Below are 10,743 nucleotides of genomic sequence, written 5' to 3' on the forward strand. Positions count from 1 at the left end.
GCGCACGGGGGTGTCGTGGCTGGCGACGACAAGCAGTCCAGCGACCGTGTCAATGTGGTGCTGCTGTCCGGCCAGGTCCAAGACGGCATGCTCAATCAGCTGGTTGTACGCTTCCCTAGGGCCGAGATCCTACGCGCTCATTGGGTTAACGACAGCGTCCGAAAGAACCGGCGGCTCTCTACGCTGCCCTACCGTCTCGTAGAACCTTTAACTGCCGATCCACCGCCCACTAAGAAGCAAAAGGTCTCGGATTCAAGCGCATCCTTCTTCGCTGCTCAAAAACCAACCGCATCTACTGATGTAGGATTGCCCGAGCCAAACTTCACGCCATGGACAACTGTACAAGGCTCACTGTACGTTTTGGATGCTCGGGCCAAGCAGCAGCAAGAAGAAGCCGCGGATAAGTACAAGATCGCAGGTTTTGATCTCGACGGCACGCTGATCGTCACCAAGAGTGGCAAGAAATTTGCCAAGGACAAGAACGACTGGAAATTGTTCCATCCGACCCTCGTGAGGGACAAGCTGGCTCAATTAGCGCACGACGGCTTCACGCTGACCATCTTCTCGAACCAGAACGGCATTGCCAAAGGACATATTTCAGCTGCACAAGTGCAGGTCGATAGAAACTCATTTGCGTTGTGTCTAGCGGTCGATGAAGAGTAACTACTGAGTGAACTTGCTTTCTGCTGTGTAGAGCAAGCTGGAGGCAATCGTGAAGCAGCTGAAGTTACCGATGCTGGTATTTCTGGGGACAGAGAACGATTTCATGCGAAAACCGCGTCTAGGTGCCTGGGAGGAGATGACCAAGTTGCTGAGTATCAAAGGAGAGGAAGCTGTCGACAAGGAAGCGAGTTTCTACTGTGGGGACGCTGCAGGACGCCCGAAGATAACTGGACGCGCGAAAGACTTCGCTGCGACAGATTACAAGTTCGCGCTGAATGCCGGGATTCGCTTCTTCACGCCTGAGGATTTGTTCCTGGGCACAAAGCAGCGTATTCATACGCGTCCTGACACATGGGAGCTCGGCTTTGACCCAAAGTCGATAGCTCTCCACGACTCTAGTGGTACGATATCGCCTTTATCTTTTGTACGCTAGCAGATGATGTTGAACTGACAAAGTATCTTCTTGTCTTTGAAGAGCCATTGCTCAGCTCTTCTTCAGCACAAGCTGCAAGAGCTGACCAGGAACTCGTTGTTCTCGTGGGTCCACCTGCGTCAGGGAAGTCGTTCTTTGCCAAAATCTATCTAAGCTCCTACGTCGTTGTGAGTCAAGATGAGCTGCGCACTGCTGCTAAGTGCAAGAAAAAGTGCCTAGAAGCGATTGAGCACAAGGAAAGCGTGGTTATTGACAATACCAATCGTGACCCACGGTCAAGAAAAGAATGGATTGCGATCGCAAAGGAAAAGGTATGTCCAGCATTTCAACGTCCAGAACAATGTTAAAGAAACTCACAACGTACTCCCTAATATGTCGGACAGAGCCTACCCATCCGATGTTTCGAAATGGACGTCGACAAGCCTCTCTCGATGCACCTCAACACGTTTCGATCGCTCATGGAGCAGAAAAAAATCCCCGACGTCGCCATCCACGGATTTTTCAAGAACTTCGTGGCGCCTACGGTGAGTGATACGCGTGCATTGCCGAATCGCATGGTCTATTGACGCGTCTTACGTTTCTACTAGGTGCAGGAGGGGTTCGCAGAGGTGGTGAAAGTCCAATTTCGAATCGACAAAAGCCTCACCGATGCGGATCAAATGCTCCTGCGGTCCTATATTTGAAAGACTGGGTGGGTCTGAAGGCTCTGCCTGGTCTCTCTATTAATACCAAACTGTGGCTTCCGATTCTCAGGCCTTGTGCTTTGGACGATGATGTATTTTGGGGCTTGCTGATGGTATTTGCAGAGCTGCAGGCTCTCTCACTCTTTCACTCTTTTGAGAAGTCAGAGACGAAGAGCGGCCGAGCGGGCAATGTCTTCCAAGATCAAGGATGGACTTTTCATGGGGGACATGGATGCAGCCCAGGATGCAGATTTCCTACAACTGAATGGGATCATGCATATTATCAATTGTGTGCCCCGTCAAGTGCCCAACATCTTCCAACAGAGTTTGGGCTTGTCGTACACGGTGTGCGACCTGGAGGACGTCCTACGACGACCTTTCTTCAATCTCAAGAACCGCGAGTTCACGCAGATCATCCAGCTTATCGATCGAGCTTTGGAGCGGACCGAAAGTGTGCTGGTGCACTCGTTAAATGGAACCAACCGCAGTCCAAGTATCATGATCGGGTACCTGATGGTGAGATACTGTTGGGGGTTAGATAAAGCGCACGAGTTTGTGATGACCAAACGTGCGGACATGAAGCTGCACGAGTCGTACATTGACCAGCTGTGCTCACTAGAAGCGCAAGTTCAAGAGGATCGTCCAGCACGCGCAACGGAACGCCAGCTGTACGAGTGGAGTACACATGCGGCAGATCCAACGACGGATGAGGTTGTGCTCATTCACACATTCCTGAACACTGCCGCTACTCCTGATGCAAATACTGCCCCAGAGCGGCGACGAGATACAAGCAAACGGCATCGCGAGCGTCGACTGACTTGGATTGATCAAACCCCTGAAATGGTACGCAATCACACCGAGGATATGGCCTACCCGTTGGATTAACAACTGTGACTCTCTTATATATTTCAGAGGAAACTGCATCCATCATTGCTCGTTCGACCGGAACGTCCTCCCAACAATTCCTACAACAAGATGACGGCGGTGAGTTGCGTGGTGGGCATCTCTTGTGATAATATTTAATTATAATTTTTGGCAGGCAAACGGGTGGGTGGACTTGCTAGATCCTTCGCCAGTACTTGCCCACCAAGCTAAAATCAAGGTAGAGTCCACTTCAGAATTGCCAAAAGTGATTCATGTCCTACCTATTGCTGTATATTGTACGTAGGAAATACCACCACAAGAAGTTCTTCGCTCCGCTCGAGTGGCTTTTGCCGATCTGTCTACTTCTGGATTGAGCTCTAAGCTTGACGCACTATCATCGAGTAGGTATGTGGACGAGCCGGAGTTTGACCTGGGGGGCCCAGAAGCTCCGCTACATGTAGTGCACAGCATCAAGCGTCTCCATTCTTTTTCTGCGCCAAAGAGGACTGTGGTGTTAGACGACGAGGTGTCATCGTCTCCATCAACGGCCAGCGAAGAGCTCGACTTCATGCCAGAAGTGTCCAATCCTCGGTATCTTCGCGGAACTGTATCATCTACCAACTCTCGGCCACGGCGTCTTTCAAGTACTGTTCCGACTGCTTCAAAGCGGTCAACGACTTCAACTAAGCGTTCGTCACTTCCAACAAATGGACGCAGCTACGACACTAAGACGTCCAAAGGTACAGCGAAGAAGACGACGAAGACGACCACAGCCTCAAATACCCGAACTGCGTCAACCACAACCTCCAGAGGACGCGTGTTCTTCAGCGCCGACTTCCCACCTCCGTCGTCCTCGACAACACGAACTCGCAATGGCCACATTCTGATGGGCTCAACACGACTCTCAACGACCGATCCGCTGTCTCATGCTTCTGCACCGACACGCCCTCGAACGGCACCGCCGCGTATCCGCACAGACGTCGAAACGAAGGATTTGTTGCAGAGCAAGAAGGTCGAACTGGGCGGATTCAGCCGTATCACCATCGATCCGAAGACATCGTACCGTATGCACTCGTCTTTGGACTTCACAAATGACATCGGCATGGATGCCAACGTCTCCAGCAGCTCCTCGACGCGTGGTACGCGACGGACGTCAGCATCCAATGCCACTGGCTATGGCCGGCCCAAAACAGCTCGAGCTTCGTGGCGGTAGGCAATTTATCCACAAGAATGTCGATGGAAACTCAGAAACAAACATCAGATACTATGACCGATGGCATGAACACGTCAATAAATGCTGCTGATAGTTGTCAAGAGTGTTTCTCACTTGTTTATCCCTGGTGTCTGAAGTTAGCTCGGCACGAAGCGACGGACAGTAAAAGCGAGAGCCTTATCCATTGAAGCTCTCCATTTCTGGTTCCGAAAAAAAAGATTGTACCACAAAGATCTCGGATCTTGAAGAGACGCTTTCGTTAGGTGGCCCTTCAGGCAACAATTGCTCGTTCGAGATGAAGAAGCTCTTCAAGTTGGCATCCAAGTTCCACGGTGTGGGACCTGTGGTCTTTGCGTGGCATCCGAACGGGACATTCCTTGCAACTGCGGGTAAAAATGGTTTAGTCCACATCTTTGACCGACAGGGTGAGCAGCACGACGAGATCGGACTGGATTTGACAGCTCCAGTTGTTGCTCTCGAATGGGACACTGAAGGCAGTACACTCGCCATTCTACAACAAGGGAGTAGTGTCGTCCCCCTATGGGATAACGGCACACGATCAACGTTGAGTCTTGACACGAATCTCAAGGACCCGACGTTTGCTCGGTGGTCCAAAGAGGGTTCGTTACTAGCAGTGGGGACTCAGAAGGGGAACCTCGTTCTCTACAGTAAAATCACTCGGAAGCTCGTTCCTGTGGTGGGGAAACACTCGCGTCGCATATTATGCGGATCTTGGAACGGAGACGACAAACTGGTGCTGGGAGGAGAAGACCGGATGCTCACAGTGAGCAACCCTCAGGGTGACACCATTGAACAACGTGAACTGAGTCACACGCCATGGGATATCAAGCTTGGTCGCAAGAGAGGAGACTCCATAAAAGCAGCCGAGCAGTTGATTGCAATTGCACTGTCCAAGGCCATCATTCTCTTTAACTTGCAAGACCCTGCCAACCCCGTGGAACTCACCTTCCAAACAGTAAGTTCGTCTAGTTTCTTCTTTGTGCTGTGATAGCTTTCTAATGTGGTTTCCTGGACTCTATTGTGTAGCATTACGGCAGTATCATTTTCATTGAATGGTTCGCGGACGGCATGATCATGATTGCCTTTTCTGAAGGATATCTCATTGTCATTTCCACCAAGACCGATGTAAGGATCAGAACGGAAAGCCTCGCAGTGCATTAATTGGAGCCACATTTTTTGATATTGTTCTTGTGTAACAGGAAGTTGGAGAGGAACTCCAGTCACATCGATTCTTCTCAGAGCGGATCTTCACGGCCTGTTACTCGTCGACGCTCGACCGCGTGGCGCTTAGTGGCGAGAGCGGTATCAAAGTTGTGGACATGACGACGTTCACTGAGGTCGCTGCAGACTCCATCAAACTCTCCGATACAGAGGTGCAGCAGTTCTCAATACAGCGGATATTCTTTGGTTTCTAAACCTTTCATTTCCCTGCAGGAGAACGAGGCACACCTGATGAATTTCACGTCGGATGGTCAAATCTTGACTGTGGCGACACAAGGAGGCACAGTACTAAACTTCCTAGCTCGAATGCCCCGAATTCACGATCACTACGGCCACTATGTCGCCTACCTCAGCTCGTTACGTGAACTTAGTGTAGTCGACACCCGTCGCAACGAGACGGGTAGCAGCAGCAACGGAGCGATTCGAATCGCCTTATCGGTGGAGCCATCGTTCGTTGCAATTGGACCTCGCCACGTAGCTGTGGGCATGAACAACCGTGTCTGGTTCTATCGTTGCGATGGATCTTCAGCCGACGCGCTGGTTAACGAGCAGCAGTATCTCGGTCGAGTCACCAGTATGAAGCTTAATCGCGACTACGCAGTTGTGCTGTGCGATGGTAAAGCGAGCTTACACCTGATTGAACCAGGAGGCGGAAGTCCCAGCGGCTCTCACTCGCTCACAAACGGCGGTGAATTGCAAGGCGAACATGGCAAAGTTTTCTCCGGTGGCGGTCGCGATGAACGCAACAGTGAGATCAGCGCTGTAGCTCTCACGAAGGACTTCTTCATCTACTCAACGACGAACGGTACAGGCTCCATCCAGTTTTTCTACCTCAAAGCGTGGCAATTCCTCGATGGCTGCGCGTATCGTCACGAAGACGGAGTGGGGGTCGTACAGCTCGCACCAAATAAATCTGGCACTCGGGTTTTCTTTCTGGACACGAAGCGCCGTGGGTTTATACTGAATGCCGCAACACGCGAGACCATGAGCGTCCCAAATCTACCCACCAGCACCTCTGGAGTGCTCTGGGATATGGTGGATCAGCAGGTTTTCTTAGCACTTCAACCGAAGGAAATGGGAGTCTTCCAGCTAGCAGATTCTACCATTCGCGGCCCCGAAGTCACACAACTTGGTGTCTTGGAAATTCTACCAGACGGCGACGTGCTCATCGCCCCACAAACCACTTCAGTTCCAGCAGACTTGGAGCCGATCCTTGTTAGTGACGGGATTGTAACCTGTCAGCATGCATCAGGAGGGGGTCGACTGGCTTCGGTAACTTGTGTGACCCACGACCAGCTACGTAAAGTTCCTCCCACCTCAACGGGATCAGGAGAACCAGAGAAAGCTGCTTTCAGGCAGAATTTGAGCTTGTTACGTCTGGATGAAGCGTGGAGATTGGCGTCTCGTATTGATCAACGTGATTACTGGCTCGCTCTCGCTGGACGTGCGATGCACACACTTGATATAACTGCGGCTCGACGTGCGTATCGATCTCTGGGAGACTCGGGGATGGTCCTTGGTCTCGATCGCTTGGCTGATATTGAGGAGAAGAACCTCTTGGCAGGCCACGTGTGTATGCTCTTCGGTGACTACAACGAAGCTCGTCGTCTCTTCTTGAACTCGAGTGATCCATTAGCAGCTCTGCATATGCAACGTCACTTGTTGCAATGGGAACAGGCCTTAAAGCTCGCTGATTCTCTAGCACGCGATCTCGTACCGGAACTGAGTGCTGTGTATGCTACACAATTGGAATTCCGTGGGGAGTTCGACGCTGCGCTGAGAATGTACGAACACGCCGTCAATGCCATTGAAAGTGTCAGCAGAGACGACAGCATCCAAGGCCCAGAACCAGAAGTTGCCGATAAGCTCAGGACGCAGAGTCTCGCGGGTGTGGCTCGATGCACATTTCGTCTGGGAGATCTTCGTCGTGGCGTGAAACTCGTGACGGAAATCGGTGACTCTGCTGTGTTCAAGGACTGTGCTGCGATCCTGGAATCCATGAAGCAGATCGCCGAGGCTGCAGCATTGTACGAACAAGGCGGACAGATCGAAAAGGCTGCTCAGCTGTTCGTACAGATGAAGAACCTAGCGCGTGCTGCACCGTTGATGACTCGCGTGAAGGCGTCAAAAGTGCACGCACAATTTGCACGAGCGAAAGAAGCGGCAGGTGAATTTGCTTCCGCAGCAGAAGCGTACGAACGAGCCGGAGAAATGGACAATGTCGTGCGTATGCAGCTCGAGCATCTCGACGGCGCCGAACGAGCTTTTGAGATTGTTCGTGAGACCAAATCGTCCGAAGGAGCCTTGTCGGCAGCTCGTTATTGCGCGGAAGCAGGTCGATACCCGAACGCAATTGAGTTTTTATTGCTAGCTAATAAGGAAGACGAGGCCTTCGCGTTAGCTCAGCAACATGGCCAAGTGGACTGCTTTGCTGCGACGTTGGGACAGGAGAATATGGCGGCTAAGAGAGCGTCGCAAGTGGCTGCACATTACGAGGGATTATCACCTGAACGTGCAGCCGAATTCTATCAGGCTGCTGGGAACTACCACAAGGCGCTTAAATTGCTCTTGGCGTGCAGCGCAGCAGGTGGGAGCTCTGGAGGTAGCGGATCCGCGGCGGACTCTGCACTTGTACGTGCCATTGAAGTGGTTGGAGCAGCACGCAACGATATGCTCACGCATACGTTGATCGACCATCTTATGGGGGAACAAGACGGCATTCCTAAAGACCCTCACCACATCTTCCGACTATACTTGGCGCTGGGGAACTACACACAAGCAGCCAAGACTGCAGTGATCATTGCTCGACAGGAGCAAGAGCTTGGCAATTACAAGCTAGCACGCGACGTCCTAGTCGAAACGTCACGCCAACTACGTGCTCGTCGCCTGCGAGTGGCTCGAGAGCTTCGAAACGCTCTGGCGTTGCTGCACAGCTACGTATTGGTGAAAAAACTTGTCAAACGATCACAGCACGGGCCGGCAGCTCGAATGCTCGTCCGTGTGGCACAACATTTGTCCAAGTTCCCTACGCACGCCGCTAATATTCTCATCTCTGCGGTCATCGAGTGTCAGCGTGCAGGTTTGCGTGCGTACAGTTATGACTTTGCTGCAACTCTCATGCGTACACCTGAATACCGCGGATCGATGGACAAGGACATCCGACGGAAGATCGAGGCAATTGTGCGTCGCCCGAATAAGGAACAGCCACCCGATACTCGAACACCATGTCCGTACTGCTCGCACGAACTAGCTGAAGCTGAATTGGATTGTCCTACCTGCAAGAACTCCATCCCCTATTGCATTGTCACGGTGCGTACACAAACAATGTACCCATTATGCAATATCTTGTCTGATGAGTTTGTTGTAGGGCTTTCACATGGTCAAAGATGACTGGACTCAATGTCCGCGTTGCACCTTTCCAGGTCTGTACTCGCAGTTCGTGGAACATCTCGGCGCCGACGCAACTTGTCCGATGTGCGAGCAACCGGTAACACCCGCAGAGCTGCACAAGGTTCCTGAAAATGAGGTGATTTTGGACGACGAAGTCACTCCAGATGCTGCCGAAACGGGAGCGTCTCCGTAGCCGACGCCAGCTCCTAGCAGGATACAAAGTCAATCACAGTAGAACGATTCTGTACTACGTTACCAAACAAACAGCCATTCATTCAAAGTGCATGTCAATGTATTGCATAAAGCTGCTCGAAGAGTTCAACAGGAAGATTAGGTTCACGAATACTGGTACCCGGATCGAAGCACTTAACAGTACTACTACTAGGTGCTGGGGCTGGCAAAAACGACTTGCAGAATGGGGTATCGTACGCCCACACGACTTTGGTCTGCGTTTCCACCCACGTAGGGAAAGTCGATAGACTCGTGTTCTGGACGTTAAAAGACACAATGAGGGAGTTTGGTCCCATCAGCGACGCTGGCAGCTCGTTAAGTGGATTCCTGTTGAGTCGCAATTGGAGGATTACCGTGTTGGAAGGCACACTCGCGTCCGCAGAGATCCTCTCGATGTAATTACCCATCAAGGAAAGCACGACGACTTTCATGGCGAAAAAGTCGGGAGGAATGATCTTCAGTTTACTATCCTCGATTGCCAACACCGCAAGACCGCTCCATCGAGCAGGTAGATCATGAGGCAGCTCTGACAAAGTCGACCCAGAAATTCGAATTGTCTTAAGTATGCGTGGCAAAGGTTGTCTCAAGCCCACAGGTATTTCAGCCATTTGAATGTTCCTCAAAAGTATCGCCACCAAACGCGTGTGTTTTGACGATGAGATGGAGCTGTCGAGATCCCAGCTCGTGATAGTCGAGTTGAAAATGTGAATCATCATGAGACTGGAGAAATTCTGAAATGTGGAGGGCATTCGCAGTGCCGGGCAGTGCACAATCGCGAGACCCACGAGGGTTTCATGATCAAGCTGCTTGAGCGATGCATCGTCCAGCGTGGGTATGTTTCTTGCATGGCAATCGAAAATCAAGCTGGAGCATGGCTCTTTCCCATTAGAAATCCACGGTCGCGTGATGGTTCTACATCCAGAGACTCGGTAGTTGGCGGCTCGTTGTGCTGCGGGCCAAGTGAAGCGAAAGTATGACAAGTCCCCAGACGAAAAAGACGACTTGGAAAATGAGGCGCTCCCACTTCTGGAGCTTGCTGGAAGCTTCCTTTTTTATTAGGGTTACATGTATTCCAGATTGTGCAGATGCGTCTTGAGACGTGTCACTGCAAGCGATAGTACTTGATCCCTTGACTTTTCGTACGTTCGCGCTCCCTTTCTGAGTATAATTTCTCGCACATGTGTCTTGACAGCTTATGAGATTCGTCACTGTCGTCAGTGACAACAGAATGCCTATGTGCGGAATAAACTTGGTGACAAATTCGATAAAATTGGATGCAAAGATGAGTTGGTTCTCCAACGACATCGTCGAGATTGCCACTGTATCGTGCAGATAACTTGGGTTTTTAAATGCCCCCGCGTTGATGTTAAATGCTTGCACGTACGGATTAAAGATGACAAGAGGTACGACGACTATCATCCCGGTGGTGAGTACAACGTCAGACAGCAGCAGCACAGCCCGGTGAAAGACTGGTGATCCCTTTAGAAAATATTCAATCGCAGCAGTCGCCCAGAAGTTGGTAACCAAAAGCGCCACGTTGAAGAGATTGAGCTGTGCACTCGGTAACAGCATACTCGACTTGTACGCTTGATAGGTTTGGGAACTTGTTTCCAGGAGTTCGCGTAGTGCAAACACGGTTGAAAAGTGCTTACTCTCGACGCCGAAGATCCCATGACGTGAAAAAAGAGTCCTCCACGTCATCAAGGTTGTCCACGACAGTTGCCGCCCTAATGCGGAGGAAGACAGTACTGTAGCGGCGATAGATTTGAGGACACCCGATTTGAAATGCGTGACACGGCCTCAACGGTAAAGTCCCTGCTTGTTGATCGCAGGACAAAACTTCTGGCTCGAATAGAGAAAATGATCAACTGTAGCACGCGAATGGCGTGCATGGCCCCGATGATGCCGAACACGACCCCATCGAGACGATAGTTCTGGTTCATTTTAGCCGACCAAAGCACTGTGTAAAATGCCATGCTCTCCTGAGCAAGGTAGCAGTACGTCAGTGCGGCACAAATAAGGAA

General features: G+C 51.2%; 3 protein-coding genes across 3 annotated transcripts; all 3 read left to right on the forward strand.

Moving 5' to 3' along the window:
- Positions 1-87: 87 nt before the first annotated feature.
- PITG_18063 (bifunctional polynucleotide phosphatase/kinase, putative) lies at positions 88-1,779 on the forward strand (the record flags this gene model as incomplete). The annotated part of the gene is made up of 6 exons (XM_002997648.1): positions 88-193; positions 305-615; positions 695-1,064; positions 1,139-1,407; positions 1,480-1,620; positions 1,684-1,779. 6 exons carry the CDS (start codon positions 88-90, stop codon positions 1,777-1,779), a joined length of 1,293 nt encoding a protein of 430 aa, XP_002997694.1.
- A 161-nt stretch (positions 1,780-1,940) lies between these two features.
- PITG_18064 (uncharacterized protein) lies at positions 1,941-3,856 on the forward strand (the record flags this gene model as incomplete). Its single annotated transcript, XM_002997649.1, has 7 exons — positions 1,941-2,622; positions 2,692-2,763; positions 2,819-2,886; positions 3,046-3,066; positions 3,112-3,332; positions 3,456-3,702; positions 3,769-3,856. 7 exons carry the CDS (start codon positions 1,969-1,971, stop codon positions 3,854-3,856), a joined length of 1,371 nt encoding a protein of 456 aa, XP_002997695.1.
- Positions 3,857-4,151: 295 nt separating this feature from the next.
- On the forward strand, positions 4,152-8,488 carry PITG_18065 (uncharacterized protein; the record flags this gene model as incomplete). Its single annotated transcript, XM_002997650.1, has 5 exons — positions 4,152-4,832; positions 4,904-5,002; positions 5,077-5,250; positions 5,312-8,401; positions 8,456-8,488. 5 exons carry the CDS (start codon positions 4,152-4,154, stop codon positions 8,486-8,488), a joined length of 4,077 nt encoding a protein of 1,358 aa, XP_002997696.1.
- Between the last annotated feature and the right edge of the window lie 2,255 nt (positions 8,489-10,743).

This window comes from Phytophthora infestans, genomic scaffold, assembly GCF_000142945.1.
Source record: "Phytophthora infestans T30-4 supercont1.68 genomic scaffold, whole genome shotgun sequence".
Taxonomy (NCBI): Eukaryota; Oomycota; class Peronosporomycetes; order Peronosporales; family Peronosporaceae; genus Phytophthora; species Phytophthora infestans.